The sequence below is a fragment of the Cinclus cinclus genome, chromosome 21, assembly GCF_963662255.1.
Source record: "Cinclus cinclus chromosome 21, bCinCin1.1, whole genome shotgun sequence".
Taxonomy (NCBI): domain Eukaryota; kingdom Metazoa; phylum Chordata; class Aves; order Passeriformes; family Cinclidae; genus Cinclus; species Cinclus cinclus.
This window is the reverse complement of record NC_085066.1, coordinates 10388849-10404409: the sequence shown is the minus strand read 5'-3', so window position 1 is coordinate 10404409 and position 15561 is coordinate 10388849. Positions and strand designations below refer to the sequence as shown.

The window sequence follows — 15561 nt, the reverse complement described above, 5'->3', positions numbered from 1 at the left end:
GCCTCCTCCATATCGTTTATCCTTGGATGGACGACCCATGGCAGCAGCAAAACTCGACGAGGGTGGGATTCGAACCCACGCGTGCAGAGCACAATGGATTAGCAGTCCATCGCCTTAACCACTCGGCCACCTCGTCTCGCCGCGCGCCCCCCTCCTCCTCCGCCCGTCCAATGCCCATGAGGACCCGCCCCATGAAAACCGCTTTACCGGTTCCTGCGGGGGCCCTGCCCCGTGGAAACCGCCGGCCGCGGGGGCCGGACGAAGGCCTCTGTAAGTGTTCGGGCCGGGCGCACTGAGGAGCCACCTCGAGCGGCTGCGGGGAGGCAAAAAAAGACCCCAAAAAAACCCAAAATGTTGCCGTCTCTGAGCTTCGAACTCAGGACCTTCAGATTATAAGACTGACGCGCTGCCTACTGCGCTAAGAGGGTATCAGAAGGACGATTTCATGCCAGGCTTCCAGCGGGTGAGCAGGAGATAGGACCGGACCGAGACCAGGTCCAGGGCGGGGAGGGACTGCGGCAGCTGCCTCAGGGCGGCAGGGGGCAATATCCTTCCCTGCCGGGACGAGGTGGCCGAGTGGTTAAGGCGATGGACTGCTAATCCATTGTGTTCTGCACGCGTGGGTTCGAATCCCACCTTCGTCGGGATTTTGCTCTCAGGGGACCCTCGAGGTGTGTTCGGTTTCTTGCGGCACTCGGCGGAGGCAGGAGTGGAAAAAAAGGTACCCTGAAGTGCGTCGTCTAGCCTGGCATCTGCATCCTCCCCAGGAGCAAAAGTCACCCTGACTTGGAGATATTTTGGAAAGGGAATGGCAGGAGAAATTGACCTAGTGTGTAAAAGGACAGCCGCCACGATCCTTATGTAGGAGGGCCCCACTGGCAGCAGGATGCTGGGTGTGGCTCTGGATGACCTACCTGGAGTGGGATCCGAACAGCTCCCTTCTCCCCACGGGGAGATTCTCCGGGGGGGGATTAGCCTTCTCCTGTGGCTCATTCTGGCCACTGGACAGGTCTGGGCACCCTGAGAAAGGTACTGAGATTCTGCCAGGTCCCTTCAGCCAGCCCTGCCAGGTGTAGGAGCCTGGAGGGTGGGCTGTGGGCTGGGCAACCAAGCCGAGGGAATAGATCCTGCTGCTGCTTGTGGGTCTTTCAGGCGCAGCTGTGGAGGGACAGCAGCAGGACCTGGGTAGCAGCCTCCCAGACCCAGGCACCATTGGAAGTCGAATCGAGGATTCCTGTTTACTACATAGATGCTTTGACCAGCTGAGCCAGGGGTGTTCCATGGCCAGAGACACAGCCCTTCCCAGCCCATCCCCACCTCGCTGCCAACTCAAAAATAAGGTCACGCTGCAGGACCAAAGGTTTGGGACTTCCGGGGCAGGGCACAGCCCCGTGTGACGCTCTATGTGCCACGCTAAACTCAAAGCCCCGGCACTGCGGGTCTCTCTGAAAGGTAAAAGTCGACGGCTGGGTCCCGTCGGGCTCTGCACCAGCAAGGCTGTGTGGCAGGGTGGTGATGCTGAAAAAAGGGGCTCGTCCGGGATTTGAACCCGGGACCTCTCGCACCCTAAGCGAGAATCATACCCCTAGACCAACGAGCCGCCGCGCACGTTCCCTCCCGACCCCTGCCCTCCGCCCCGCCAAAACGCAGCGCGGATGCCGCTGTCCGGGACCACGGCCCGGGGCCGCTCCCTGCGCACGGCCCGCGCCCGCAGCCCCGCCGGGACACTGCGCCATCAGCGCTACGCACACGCCACCCCCGGATATCCCGGACACCCGCACCCCGCATTCCCGCATTCCCGCACGCTGCTCCGCGCCCCGCGCCGCTGCCCGCACCGCCGGCACGGCCGTTCCCCACGCCCGGGAGGGGGGGCTGTGATGGCCGAGGGGCGAGAGCGTTGGACTCGAAATCCGGTAGGGGTTTCCTGCGCAGGTTCGAATCCTGCTCACAGAGATAGGTTTTACTTGCCTGGATGGAATATTCACCCCCGTGTACACCTCATCCTTCCTTTCCTGCTATCAGAGAATATGTAACATGGTAGGCCAGGTGAGCCATGGACCACTGGAAATCCAGAGGGCCTGGAGCACCAGGGGAGGCTGGGACACACCCCTGGATCTTGGGAACAGGGTTATTTCTCTCTTTTTACCCATGGGCCAGCTGGAACCCACACAAGCCCAGGGTAGTGGGGCCAAGGTGCTGAACAATGCAGGTTTGGGGTGCTTCAGCTATGAGGAGACATGGGTCTCGCTCCCAGAGGAATCTTCCTTTGGTCAGTGTATGTCTTGTTTTTCTCTGGAGGTACAGGACCCTCTGGGGTCTTCCCCTTGTTCCCCTCTAGTCACTGCAGCTTGAGGCTGGACAAGATGAGTCGGGCAGCTGAGGGGGTTGGCATGGGGTGTGGGCACCCACTGTCCACCACTGCTGTCCTCCCCACCTATCCCCTCCCACCCCCCCCCCAACCCCCCCCACTGGGCCTGCCATGTCCTCAGGCAGCACCAGAAATTTTTGGGGGAATCTGGGGGACCTCTCCAACAGGGAGAGGTCTGGAGAGGCAAAAGGAGATGGTGATGCTGAGGGTTGATTCCCAAGGCCTGTTGCATGCAAAGCAAGCACTCTCTCGCTGAGCTACATCCCCTGTGCAAAGGGCAGAGTTGTGCCCAACAGTCCCCGCTGTCTTCATAATCCATATGCCCCTGTGGCCACTGGATCAAGGGAAGTGTCTTAGTTTGAAAGACAGGTGTTTGCCAAGGAAAGCAGAAGCTTCCCTTTGGACTGAAAAAAAAAATGTGATTCTTCCGATTATTATAATTTTGGAATTAAGAGAGCTCTCAGGCAAAGATATGGGGGTAGGAATAACAGTTCTTTACTAGTATATCTAACAAGACAAACAAGAACAACAACAGCTATGAAATTACCCACAAACAGAACAGCAACTCAGTCCCAGTGTTTTTTGGCTGCAGGCACCTTTTCCCTGAGCTGCAGTTCCCGGTGCTGGGGGCGGGCAGGTCCCGCAGAGCTGCAGGAGGGCTGGGGGTGATGGCAGCACTGTCCCAGAGGGAGAGAGAGATGGAGAGAGAGCTCTCCGCTCACGGTGTGGGTCCCGATGCTCAGCAGAGTGCTGGATGGTGGCAGGTTACAGCGAGAAGACAGCAGGGCAGGGTCTGATAGTGGTTTCCCGATGCTGGGATGGGACAGAGAGGCAGGAGGCAGCGATCGTCCTTCTCGTCCGAACTCTGCGGGGGGAAATGGGCCGAGGCGCAGCGTTCCGCTTCCTCTTCTGGCTGTTTGAATCTCGCGGGGTTTCCCTCTTCTTTCTCTCTCCTCCCCCCCCTTGTCACCAGGGCCCAGTCAACAGGTATCTTAGCATGACAATGGGGAAAATTCCACAGAGGGAAAAGGGAGAGAACCAACCCCCAACAGGAAGTTGTACACCATGGACATCTACAAATGCCAGTCCCAACTCCTGAGCACCGTAAAATGGATTTCCTCATTCCAGGCTCTGCCAAGGGGAAAAAGGCAGGATCAGACACCCTCCTCAATTCCCAGAATTTTGAGGCACAGCTCTGGGGCATGATTCTCACTTAAGGTATGAGAGGTCCTGGGTTCAGCTCCTGGATCAGCCCACCTTTTTTGGGCATTTACCTTCTTTGGCTGGCACTGTGGCATAACCAGGGCCCTGGCACAGAGGGCTGGGCACCCCTTTCTGGCTGGGTGGGCAGGATGGATCCCCGAGGCTGGCAGTGTGTGCCCTAAGGATGACAGGACTCAGCCAGGCCCTCTTCCTGCCTTGCACAAGGGGATGTAGTTCAGCGGGAGAGTGCTTGTTTTGCATGCAAGAGGCCCCTTGGATCCATGCCCAGCATCTCCACGTCTTTTTCCCTCCAAGAGCTGCTGTATCCCTGGGCATCCTTGGAGGATGATTCCCTTTGCTGCCTGTCTCATGGCCAGAGACCTGCATTTTTTTCCAGCCACCAGTAAATATCCCTGCATGTTCTCTTTCCGCAACCCTCCAGGTGTGGGGACTGAAGTGAACAGAGCCCCACACCAGGCTGGGGGATGGCATAACTTGAGGCAAAGTGGAGTGTCCTGGACTGTCCTCACCTATACGCATAGATCCTTGTGGCTGTGATGGCCGAGGGGTGAAGGCGTTGGACTTGAAATCCAATAGGGATTCCCTGCGCAGGTTCGAATCCTGCTCACAGCGACAGGTTTTACCCACAGCCATACAGGGGTGTGGTGCACGGTGACCCTTTCTCTCAGGATTTTGGTCTCTGGAAAGCAGTAGACAGGGAAGGGGCAGTGCTCTTACCCTGGGCAGTGGTGGGCTTATGGACTTCCGGCTCAGCTCTTGTGTGACTCCTCGTTTTTGGCATCTGTGGCCAGGCATGGCCTCTGCGGTGTCAGGGCAAGGATGTGGAGGCACGGCAGAGGGCACAGGCAGCCTCCCTAGCTGTGCAGCCCCTGGGCTGGGATGGTCCCATCACTGCAAGCAGCACGGTGTTGCCAGGTGCCCGTGGGCACAGGTACAGCTCAGCCATGGCTAGGGCTGTCCACTCTTGGGTTGGGAAGGAGCTGCCAGGGCAGTGGTGGAAAGCTGAGTGGGGGGCCATGCTTCCACTACAGCCTGAGGGGGAAGCTCTGCCATGGTGCATCCTCGACCGTTGAAGGGGAGCCCTTCCAGAGGTAGATGCAAGTTTACCATCACTAGCCCGTGGAGGAGGAAGGTTTGAAGAGGGGAAAAAAAAGCTGGAGATGCTGGGGGGTTGAATCCAGGGCCTCTTACATGCAGAGCAAGTGCTGTCCTGCTGAGCTACATTCCCTGCCTGGGCTCCCCACACCTGCGGGTTTTGCTGCTTCTCATAGCCCCATTGTAAAACCAGGCAGGTGCAGCCCATAGCCATGCTGTGCTGGGCAGAGTGGGAGCTTCAGACGAAGTTTAGAAACTCCCACTGAATCATGAGGTGCAGAGAGGAACCCCTGGCTTTCTAAACTTTTCCAAGAGGAACCTGGGTGTGGCTGGATCCAACATTAGCTGCAGACTTCATCAGTGGTTCATCTCTAAAATATTGTATAGGTGTAGTAGAAGGTTTATACAGCTTTATCCTGCAGGATTAAAAATAAAACAGATATACAAATGTATATGATTTATTATGATGATTAGACAAAAAAAGGTCTTAATCAGAATTATTTACTACACAATATAGACACTATAACAACTGTTACAATATAGTGCACTGTGAAGGAATATTGAAGCAATTATATTGAAGAAAATGTATTAAAGCTAAAAAACCACAATTATTAAGTACAGGTTGATATTTTTCACCCAGACCAAAGACTAGGAACAAATCTCTTTGGCTCAGCCTTAAGGAGTGACCTTGAGGAGTGTTCCCACTTCAGGGGGGAATCTCCACACATACACTTCAAGAAAGGACCTGTCAGAAAACCCTGCTATTAAAATTTGTGACTTTTATACATTTATAGTATAAAAGGATAGACTGTGAGCCAGATATGTGCAGTCCAGCTGTGCCTGCTCAAAAGCTTTAGTAAAGTTATCAGTAATGTTACTTGTTTGTTCCTTTATCCAGGTATTTTACCAGTTCTACTAAATCTTCATCTCACTATCAGGATGTTTAAATTTGGGATTGATAAGTCAAGCTGGTTTCAGCTTTATTCAATAACAAAAGTAACATGACCCCTTATTCTTCATTTAACAGTGATAGTTTGGGAAATAGAGCATTGATTGAGTTGTTTCCTATATTCCAGACAGAGCAACCTGCTACATATGCCCAGGTGACATCCCCACAGCCGGGGAGGAACAAGGCAGACATCTCAACGGTGACAAGCTATCAGAGGCAAATAGAACTCCCACATATTCCATCTTCCCCAAGGTAGGTCCGTGTGTACTCGAAGTGAAAAAAGGATCTTCTGAGGGAATATGTTGTCTGGCTCGTTGGTCTAGGGGTATGATTCTCGCTTCGGGTGCGAGAGGTCCCGGGTTCAACTCCCGGACGAGCCCTTGTTTTGGGCACCCACGTGCCTTGGGATGTAGTGGAGGGGGGAGTGGAGGACGGAAAGCAGTGCCTGTAGGGCAGGGATTGGCACAGTGTTTTTAGTGGCCAGCTCCCAAAACGAGGAGGAGCACCTTGGAAGCAGCAGTGCGGAGGGCGCAGTGTAGCCTGTGACATTCGGGTTTGAAGCCTTTGGAGCAGAGTGGAACACGGGGCTTGGCCAACCGCGCCTGGCTTTAGCATGGGGGATGTAGCTCAGCGGGAGAGCGCTTGCTTTGCATGCAAGAGGCCCTGGGATCGATCCCCAGCATCTCCACATACTTTTGTCTCTCCAGACCTCTCCCTGATGCACGCGGGGCAGCCAGACGCCCCCAGATCCCCCCCCAAAATACCCTGGGCCTGCCTGTGGGCACGGTTGACCTCGGATTGCCTCCCGGTTCCCCAACGCAGGCAGCAAGGAAATGCCCGCGGAGATTTCCCTCCCTTCTCAGGTGCTGTGGAGCGTGGAGGCACCCAGTGTCTCTTCTCCATGGAGCTCATGGTGTCTCTTGGGGTGACCACCGGTGCTGGTGGGACCAGCCAGGTGGCAGGGGGCCGCTGGGTGCCCAAAAGAGGGCTCGTCCAGGAGTTGAACCCAGGACCTCTCACACCCTAAGCAAGAATCATACCCCTAGCCACTCACCCCACAGCCTCTCTCTGGCCCGGGACACCCCTGACACTTCCCCACTGCCCAGCTAAACACTGCTCCACACACATGTTGTCACAGGGGACCCTGCCTGCACAGGGACACAACGCACACACACCCAGAAAGCCCTTCCACACCTCACGGTACCAACTCACACTTCCCACACTGCTCACTGCGCTCCCCCCTTACCCCTAACCCCCAGCACTGCAGGACCCCATGCACGAACAGCAAAGAGCACCCCTACATGGACAGCAATGGCACCCCACACACGGACAGCAAAGGACCCCCATGCATGGACAACAAAGGCACCCCAGGCATGGACACCCCCTGGCACGCAGACATAGCCATTTTCTGGTACTGAGGACAAACACCACTCACAGGGGATCACCTTTGCAGGATGTTCCATGGAGAAAGGTGGCAGAAAAAGCACTGGCCATTCCAACTGCTGCAAATGGCCAGCAAGGGGCTTTGGGGAGAAAAGAGCTGCGGGGAGTGGAAGGTGCTGGACCTGGCATCTCATGGCAAGAGACACCTCCATGCTTCCAGAGTGTGAGAGGCCACACAGACCCCTGTCTGCTCTGGAGCCCCTAAAAGTGTCTGGGTGATGCAGAGTGAGGAATAGAAGGGCTGCACCCTGGCTCCTTGGTCTAGGTATATGATTCTTACTATGGGTGCAAGATGTCCTGGGTTCAAGTCTTAGACCAGCCCTTACTTTTGGCCACCCACCGTGTCCAGTGCTGAGGATGACTTTGCTGGTTGGGTACATTCCTGTGGGAAAGATGGACTCCAAAGGACTAGCAGGAAGATAGTGATGGAGCAGAGAGATATAGCTCACATCAACCCCCAGCACCTCCATGTCCTCTTGCCTTGTCTACACCCTCCCTGCTGGTTGCGGGTCTGAGAGTCACCCAGGAAAGGTCTGGTGCTGTGTCCTGGCATCCCAAGGGTGTGTAAAAATCTCATGGCTGTTTCTCTATCCTTCCTGGGGGCTCCAGGGCATAGGAGGCCTTTTTTAAACTTCCCCTCGGGGTTCAGGGTGTCTCTTGGGGTGAACATTGATGCTGGGGGGAGCAACTCCGAATGAGGAAGGTAGTGGGTGCCAAATAGGCAGATTCATCCAAGAGTTGGATCCAGGACCACTTGCACGCTAAAAAAAGAATCACACACCCAGAGTGATAAGCCAGGGTACATTGCTCCCCCAGGGATGTGGGACAGGGCTATTAGGGAGAATCTCCCCAGCATCCTGGAGACATGTTCCACCTCTGGTGTGCAAAAGCTGGGGAGCCTTGGGACTACCAAAGTTCCTGCCTGGGGCATTGAGGCGCTTACCGCGGGAGAAGAGAAGGTGGGGGTTGGGGATGTTGTGGCTCTTCATGACAGCCCGTAATATCAGCTCTTCTTGAGACCCCCTCGGGGGTTATCAGGGCGTTAGGTAAAACTTATCTCTGTGAGCAGGATTCGAGCCTGCGCAGGAAATCCCTACCGGATTTCGAATCCAACGCTCTCGCCCCTCGGCTATCACAGCCCCCCCTCCCGGGCGTGGGGAACGGCCGTGCCGGCGGTGCGGGCAGCGGCGCGGGGCGCGGAGCAGCGTGCGGGAATGCGGGAATGCGGGGTGCGGGTGTCCGGGATATCCGGGGGTGGCGTGTGCGTAGCGCTGATGGCGCAGTGTCCCGGCGGGGCTGCGGGCGCGGGCCGCGCGCAGGGAGCGGCCCCGGGCCGTGGTCCCGGACAGCGGCATCCGCGCTGCGTTTTGGCGGGGCGGAGGGCAGGGGTCGGGAGGGAACGTGCGCGGCGGCTCGTTGGTCTAGGGGTATGATTCTCGCTTAGGGTGCGAGAGGTCCCGGGTTCAAATCCCGGACGAGCCCTCCTTTTGCCACGCCCACAGGTCGGCACACTGCAAACATGCCCACCTTCACATTCCCGCTCGCCACCTCCGCCCCGCCCGCTACTGCAGCCGGCCCGCACAGACCTGGCACACCTACACTCGGCCCTTACGTGGCCTCTGCGCCTGGAAAATCACCTCCCTCCTCTGCCCAGCAGTTATCCCCCCTGTTCCAAGCCCCTCACCAGCCCAGTCATGCCTCGGGGACCCCTGCCCTCAGTGCCTATAAAGCCCTCAACCCGCTTTCCCCCAGCTTGGGCGGCGGGGGAAGGCAGCAGACACAGCGATCTTTGCGTAGGAAGGAGAACACCAGGGCACGGAGTGTGTTGGTGGGCTGGGGGGGATGTAGCTCAGCGGGAGAGCGCTTGCTTTGCATGCAAGAGGCCCTGGGATCGACCCCCAGCATCTCCACATACTTTTGTCTCTCCAGACCTCTCCCTGATGCACGCGGGGCAGCCAGACGCCCCCAGATCCCCCCCCAAAATACCCTGGGCCTGCCTGTGGGCACGGTTGACCTCGGATTGCCTCCCGGTTCCCCAACGCAGGCAGCAAGGAAATGCCCGCGGAGATTTCCCTCCCTTCTCAGGTGCTGTGGAGCGTGGAGGCACCCAGTGTCTCTTCTCCATGGAGCTCATGGTGTCTCTTGGGGTGACCACCGGTGCTGGTGGGACCAGCCAGGTGGCAGGGGGCCGCTGGGTGCCCAAAAGAGGGCTCGTCCAGGAGTTGAACCCAGGACCTCTCACACCCTAAGCAAGAATCATACCCCTAGCCACTCACCCCACAGCCTCTCTCTGGCCCGGGACACCCCTGACACTTCCCCACTGCCCAGCTAAACACTGCTCCACACACATGTTGTCACAGGGGACCCTGCCTGCACAGGGACACAACGCACACACACCCAGAAAGCCCTTCCACACCTCACGGTACCAACTCACACTTCCCACACTGCTCACTGCGCTCCCCCCTTACCCCTAACCCCCAGCACTGCAGGACCCCATGCACGAACAGCAAAGAGCACCCCTACATGGACAGCAATGGCACCCCACACACGGACAGCAAAGGACCCCCATGCATGGACAACAAAGGCACCCCAGGCATGGACACCCCCTGGCACGCAGACATAGCCATTTTCTGGTACTGAGGACAAACACCACTCACAGGGGATCACCTTTGCAGGATGTTCCATGGAGAAAGGTGGCAGAAAAAGCACTGGCCATTCCAACTGCTGCAAATGGCCAGCAAGGGGCTTTGGGGAGAAAAGAGCTGCGGGGAGTGGAAGGTGCTGGACCTGGCATCTCATGGCAAGAGGCACCTCCATGCTCCCAGTGACGCCTTGGGGTTAAGCTTTTATATTTTTCTCATTCTCTGCTGCTTAATGTGTAACTGTGAAACTTCGTATTAGTTGTTAGTAAGTTCTCTTCACAGGATGTGAGAGATTCTCTCACAAGTTCTCTCACCAGAGTGTTAGAGGTTGCACAGAACCCCAGCTGCTTCATTACGCTGCTCCAGGTGATCCAACAAGGTCCCCACGTGGCTCGACTCTGCTCCCATCCAGTCACCATACGGTTTCCTCACTGGCTCAGCTGCAGTTTTCCCCTGGCACAGTCTCTGACATCTGGACCCTTAAGCTAATTTAATCACAGCACAGGAGCAACTTGCCATGGTGAGTCCAGGAAGGGATCCTAAACCCTAAACCCTAAACCCTAAACCCTAAACCCTAAACCCTATTCCTATCCCAGCCTGGGCATCCCTGGGGCACCTCCCTGCCCTTGCACAGGGGATGTAGCTCAGTGGGAAAGTGCTTGCTTTGCATGCAAGAGGGCCTGGAATTCACCCCCAGTATCTCCATGCCCTTTTGTCTCCCTGGACCCCTCTCTGCTGCATGCAGGGCTGGCAGGGCTCCCTAGGAAAGGTCTGGAAAGTGCACATTTTGTGCATTCCAGCTTATTGGTCTAGGAGTATGATTCTCGCTTTAGGGTGCGAGAGGTCCCAGGTCCAATCTGGGACGAGCCCTTCTGGTTTTGGGCACTCGTCACTGGATTTGGGGTACGTGTGAGGCTATGCTGCCTTGCACAGAGGACACGGCGGGGGCACGGCATGGCTATGGTCCAGATTGGTCTACTCCTGAGCAGGGCAGGGGTTGTCGGGGCAGTGGGGGATGGCAGAGCATGAGGTCTCTGCTGCCATTTCAGCCGCAGGTGGGCCGCACAGCCATGGTACAGAAATCTCCTTTGGGAAAGCCTCATGCAAAAGGAGTTTATCATCGCCACCTCGTGGAGGAAGTGGGAAAAAAATAAACCACAAAGCAACTGGAGACGCTGGGGATTGAACCCAGGACCTCTTACATGCGAAGCAAGCGCTCTACCACTGAGCTACATCCCCTGGCCCGTGGCATATGGTCAGGGAAGACCCTCCCGTCCATGCGGGGTTCGTATTTCTGTGTCAAAAGTGATGTTAGGTGAATGAAAGGTACTACAGATACCTAACGGGATGCTATTTGCAGGGAGCTTGGGGATGCAAGGGCTGATCATCCCGCACCTGGTCAGCAGAGAGGAGGAGCTGTCCTAAAAAAGGGTTGTCTCCATAGCCGGGGCTTTGTCCAAAGGAGGGGGTGGCCCCAAAAATAAGGGGTTGTCTCCAAAGGAGGATTTATCCAGGAGCTGAACTCAGGATCTCTTGCACCCAAAAGTGCAAGACACCTATCCCTACACCAACAATCTGGAATGCTGCAACCCTTTTGCCTCCCCAGACCTACAGTTTGGATTTTGGGGTGTAGTGGAGGCTGTGCTTTTCCCCAGCACACTCACAGCCTTGTGGAGAAGTTTCCAGGCCAGCCATGCCAGGAGGCAACCCCAGGGCCTTTTGAGGGCACTCTCACAGCCCTGCATGCAGAAGAGAGGGGTCTGGGGAGGCAAAAGAACTGGGAGATGCTGGGGGTTGATCCCAGGGCCTCTTGCATGCAAAACAAGTGCTCTTCTGCTGAGCTACATCCCCTATGTGAACATAAAGGTTCACTGCTGACCCTTGAGGCTCTCTAATACCTGCAGGAATTTGCCAAATCAGGATGTTGGACCAGCCTTGTTTCAATCCATGTCACAGCCCCACATATCCCGGTGTGGCTTTGGGACAAGGGACAGGAACTGTGAGCGCTGGGTTCCCTATCTGCTCTTTTTTCCCAGTTCCCATGGGGGTCAGAGAGCACTCCTGATTCGGGTCCAGGATTTAGTACATGGGATGAGCAGGGCGGAGGGAGCATCAGAGACCAATTACCGTGGGACATGGGGGTGGCACAAGGGTGGGATTAGGGCATGGGAGCCAACGGGGAAACAGGATGGGAGTGGCTGAAAGACTGAGGGACAGGGACCGGGCACGGGCCGACGCAGGGAGCAGAACAGGGGTAGATTGGAATGGCAGAGCAGGTTTTGCTACGAGAGAAGCCTCTTGTGTCTCCCTAACTAGGGAATGCCTTTCAGGGTTTCCACACCCTGTGACTCACACATGTGAGCAGCCTGTTATTTTCCTGTTTTATGGGATCTTCAGCCTTGGGGAAGAAGCAGAGCCCCTGACAGATCCACTGCCTGTCTATCTCCCCAGGTGTGGCAAGGAGGGCACCCTGCCCTGTGCTTGATCCATGGGTGTCTCAGTGGTGCCCTCTCCTCCCTCTTGTCCTAGCCATTGCAGCCACTTTCTCTCCCCTTTCTCAATCTGGAAGGTTGTTGCAAGCTCCATCCAGCCTGGCCTTGGACACATCCAGGGACCGGCCACACAAGTCCTATCTCTCTGCCTTCCATGCCTGCAGGCTCCCAGCTCCAGGGGCTCTCACTCTCACCTGGCTGGATCCAGGTGTATCCCAAAGTGCTCTGGCCAGCAGTCCTTGCCCCAGTGAGGAGGATGAGGGATGCTGCCTGTTCATGCAGCTCACTCTCCCAGTGCTGTCCTCAGCTGAGTGCCCCAATGCCAGTCTGGGATACACCTTTTGCAACACAGTAAAGGCACAGGTAGTGGACCTGTCTCTTCATCATCTCCAGCTGGTGTGACACACCACAGTTTTTGTCTTCTCACCTGGATGTGCAGAGAAGCTGCAGATTGATGTGCTGTGTTGATCCACCAAATGATCCAGCCACCACAAATCTTTCCAGCCCTATCACCAGCACCATGCTGCCTGGGGCTTCAGGAATATCATAGAATATCCTGAATTGGTAGGCACCCATAAGGATCATCCAAGTTCAATTTCTGGCTGTGAAGAAGACACTCCAACAATCCCACCCTGTGCCTGAGAGTGTTGTCACACTGGCACTCTGTCACTCCTGGAGCTCTGGCAACCTTGGGGCTGTGACCATGCCCTGGGGAGCCTGGTCAGTGCCCCAGCACCCTCTGAGGGAAGAACCTTTTGATAATGCCACCTAACTCTCCTCAGACCATGTCTCCATTATGAATGGTCCCACTCATTTGCTGTTCATAGCAGTCTCCCCTTTTCCACCACAGCTCTCTGTGCTTGTTTTTCCTCAGATCATGACTTCCCCTCTCCTTCCCACCTCATCCACCCCTATGGTGGGAAGGCACCCATCCTTCAGGACTCTGAGGATATTGAGTGACCACAGGGAGCAGGTTTCCTCCAAGGCCATGAAGCAGCTGGGGGAAGATGGAAGTGGGCAGGAGACATGAACCTCAACAGGCATGGGCCAGAGGGTGGCACCTGGGCCATACTCCAGGTTCTTCTCAAAAATGCTTCTGCTGCTTTTGAAAACTATAAGTAAGCAATGTTGGGACCAAATCCCAGGACCCAGCTATTTCCTTCCATGTTCTTCCAGCTGCTGAGCATTATTTTACATCCCTGTCTTGTTATGTTGTTTCTCACTGGAGCCTTTGGCAGCCTTGCCTCTACAGAAACTGGTACTTAGGGCCTGATCAGCAGGTCTGGGGAGTCCTGCCTGGGGAAAGGGCTGGCTCAGGGAGGGGGGGAAATGTGGTGAATTAAGGACTGCTCTTGAGCTGGGAGCCAAGGAGGCATGGCTCCCAACTGGAGTCAAGGCTCCCATGGGAGACAGAGTCCCCAGACCCTCAGGATAGGGAGCCCTGGAAGGCACCGAGATCCTTATTTCCCCGACTGTCTGCACTAAGACACCACAATTTTCAAGTCAAATCAAAGAGCTGTGTAGATTTTTGGAGACTGGATTTTCAGAAAAAACAAAATCTGTACAACCTCACCAGTGGAGTCATTCAGTGCAAAGCTACATAAAAAATGTCATTATTCTGTCCACCTGCTCCCTCCTGGACTGTTCTGTGCAGCAGGCTTGAGGAAGGCCGCTGAACAAGGCCCAGAGACCTAGAGCTTCCCAACAAAACTTTTGCTGGAATTCCAAAGCTTTTTGTAATTTTTTTTAATTCAAAATTTTGCATCCTATCTCTACAAGCAATTTCCAGAGCTGGAATAAAAATACCTGAGCAGTCCTTGGAAGAAGCAGACCTCCCTTCTCCTGGTGCCCTGTTTGCTGAGCAATTGCCATGTAAATTTTCACAAAATCAGGAGCACCTCTGGAAAGGTCTCCTAGGCAATAAAACCAGTTGAGCTTGGTCAAAGGTTTTTGATGACCAATAGGCTTTTAGGCTCAGCATAATCCCTCATTATAAATACTCACAAGCTTTATGCAAATACTCCTATTCCTCCTTCCATCAGTTGAAAAGGTTCTGATTGATGATCCATGATATCTTAAAAAGAGGTTTTACTCAATTCATGACATCTTCAGAGACTCCAGGGTCCTCTATCCATAAAGCAACTATTGTCTCTTCCTTTTTCACTCTTCACTGTCACCCAATGAACTGGGCGATCTTGGCATAGGAAGCCCCTCCAAAGGAGCCCATCTCCCAAGAATCCCACTTCCACCTTTTTTCCTGACTCCATGTCCACCCTTCTTAGCTCAGCCCCCCCCAAAAAATCGCTGCAAAATGTAGGGTAAATGCCATTTTGAAATGTCAAACCTTTGCATTCACAGCTCCCTGAGGGAGCAGACAGTAAAGTGCTACTGCAGGAATTCCTCCCTGAGCAGGTGCTTGCTGTGGGGCAGGAGGAGAGGTTTCCAGGATGAGAAAGTTGCCTTGAGCCTTGTGCCGGCAAACCACACACGTCTGTCAGCACAGGGAAGAGCTGGGCAGCAGAAGCCACCATTTCACCTAAAAACCAAACCTCCCTGGCAGCAACAAGTTGCTCCAGCGGAGGTCACCCCTCCAGGCTCCTGAACAAGGAACAACAGAAGACTCAGGCTACGATGTAGCAAGTCTTTAATGAGAAGGAGAGTGAACTAGTTCAGAGTACAAGTGCATTTCCAGAGCTCAATAGAGAAATGGATAAACCCCACTTTGGGACAAGCTGATCATTACAAGGTGTCCCCTTTTCCCATCACCCATGACTATCATCTGCCATCTACAGCCTGCTTAGAAGCCTTTACTGCCCAGCCAGCAGCAAATGCCAACTAGAACACGGAAATATAGAGTGAGATAAAGGTGTACAGAGGCATGGTCTGGAGTGACAAGCTCGCACAGCTCCTATCCCCCTGGGGCAACTGCTGGGAAACCCAGGGGCATCTCCTTAGTCCTCTTCACCAGTCTTGGTCGAGTGCTTCGCTTGCCCTTCCTGACCACGCCACTGGCACGGGCAGGAGGAGCCCGCCGGGGACACTCTACAGCCCGGTCCCCAGGCACAGCAGCCCCACCTTGCCCAGCCCCCGAGATCCCACGGGGATGCCGCAGCAGCGCAAGTAGCTCCCGACCGCCGCTGACGCCGTGGAGCCCACCATGGTGTTCTGCGGGAAGGAGCTGAGGATGGGCCCGGGCAGCGTGACCACGACCGTGGGCGGCTGGATGAAGGCAGTGGAGTCCCTGCAGCGGCGGAAGCAGGGCTGGTTACAGCTGGTGGCCAGGGGCTGGGGACCGCAGGAGGAGGGCAGGCACAGGTCGTAGCAGGACATGGCTCGGCAAGGATGCGC

The 15561-nt window shown here is 55.5% G+C and overlaps 1 protein-coding gene and 10 non-coding genes across 11 annotated transcripts; 6 read left to right on the top strand and 5 right to left on the bottom strand.

The window, feature by feature from the left end:
* Positions 1 to 54: 54 nt before the first annotated feature.
* TRNAS-GCU (transfer RNA serine (anticodon GCU)) lies at positions 55 to 136 on the bottom strand. The gene has a single exon. It is a non-coding gene; the product is annotated as a tRNA-Ser (tRNA).
* Positions 137 to 355: 219 nt separating this feature from the next.
* TRNAI-UAU (transfer RNA isoleucine (anticodon UAU)) lies at positions 356 to 428 on the bottom strand. The gene has a single exon. It is a non-coding gene; the product is annotated as a tRNA-Ile (tRNA).
* A 134-nt stretch (positions 429 to 562) lies between these two features.
* On the top strand, positions 563 to 644 carry TRNAS-GCU (transfer RNA serine (anticodon GCU)). Its single transcript has one exon. It is a non-coding gene; the product is annotated as a tRNA-Ser (tRNA).
* Positions 645 to 1528: 884 nt separating this feature from the next.
* TRNAP-AGG (transfer RNA proline (anticodon AGG)) lies at positions 1529 to 1600 on the bottom strand. The gene has a single exon. It is a non-coding gene; the product is annotated as a tRNA-Pro (tRNA).
* A 2522-nt stretch (positions 1601 to 4122) lies between these two features.
* TRNAS-UGA (transfer RNA serine (anticodon UGA)) lies at positions 4123 to 4204 on the top strand. The gene has a single exon. It is a non-coding gene; the product is annotated as a tRNA-Ser (tRNA).
* A 1740-nt stretch (positions 4205 to 5944) lies between these two features.
* Positions 5945 to 6016, top strand: TRNAP-CGG (transfer RNA proline (anticodon CGG)). The gene has a single exon. It is a non-coding gene; the product is annotated as a tRNA-Pro (tRNA).
* Positions 6017 to 6252: 236 nt separating this feature from the next.
* TRNAA-UGC (transfer RNA alanine (anticodon UGC)) lies at positions 6253 to 6324 on the top strand. Its single transcript has one exon. It is a non-coding gene; the product is annotated as a tRNA-Ala (tRNA).
* Positions 6325 to 8489: 2165 nt separating this feature from the next.
* TRNAP-AGG (transfer RNA proline (anticodon AGG)) lies at positions 8490 to 8561 on the top strand. Its single transcript has one exon. It is a non-coding gene; the product is annotated as a tRNA-Pro (tRNA).
* A 356-nt stretch (positions 8562 to 8917) lies between these two features.
* On the top strand, positions 8918 to 8989 carry TRNAA-UGC (transfer RNA alanine (anticodon UGC)). The gene has a single exon. It is a non-coding gene; the product is annotated as a tRNA-Ala (tRNA).
* Positions 8990 to 10888: 1899 nt separating this feature from the next.
* Positions 10889 to 10960, bottom strand: TRNAA-CGC (transfer RNA alanine (anticodon CGC)). The gene has a single exon. It is a non-coding gene; the product is annotated as a tRNA-Ala (tRNA).
* Positions 10961 to 15255: 4295 nt separating this feature from the next.
* On the bottom strand, positions 15256 to 15543 carry LOC134052314 (beta-keratin-related protein-like). The gene has a single exon (XM_062506687.1). The coding sequence runs from the start codon at positions 15541 to 15543 to the stop codon at positions 15256 to 15258; it is 288 nt and encodes a 95-aa protein (XP_062362671.1).
* Positions 15544 to 15561: the final 18 nt, after the last annotated feature.

Bases quoted from the DNA above. Each gene is read 5' to 3' on its own strand.
- LOC134052314 (XM_062506687.1), bottom strand. From the start codon at position 15,543: ATGTCCTGCTACGACCTGTGCCTGCCCTCCTCCTGCGGTCCCCAGCCC.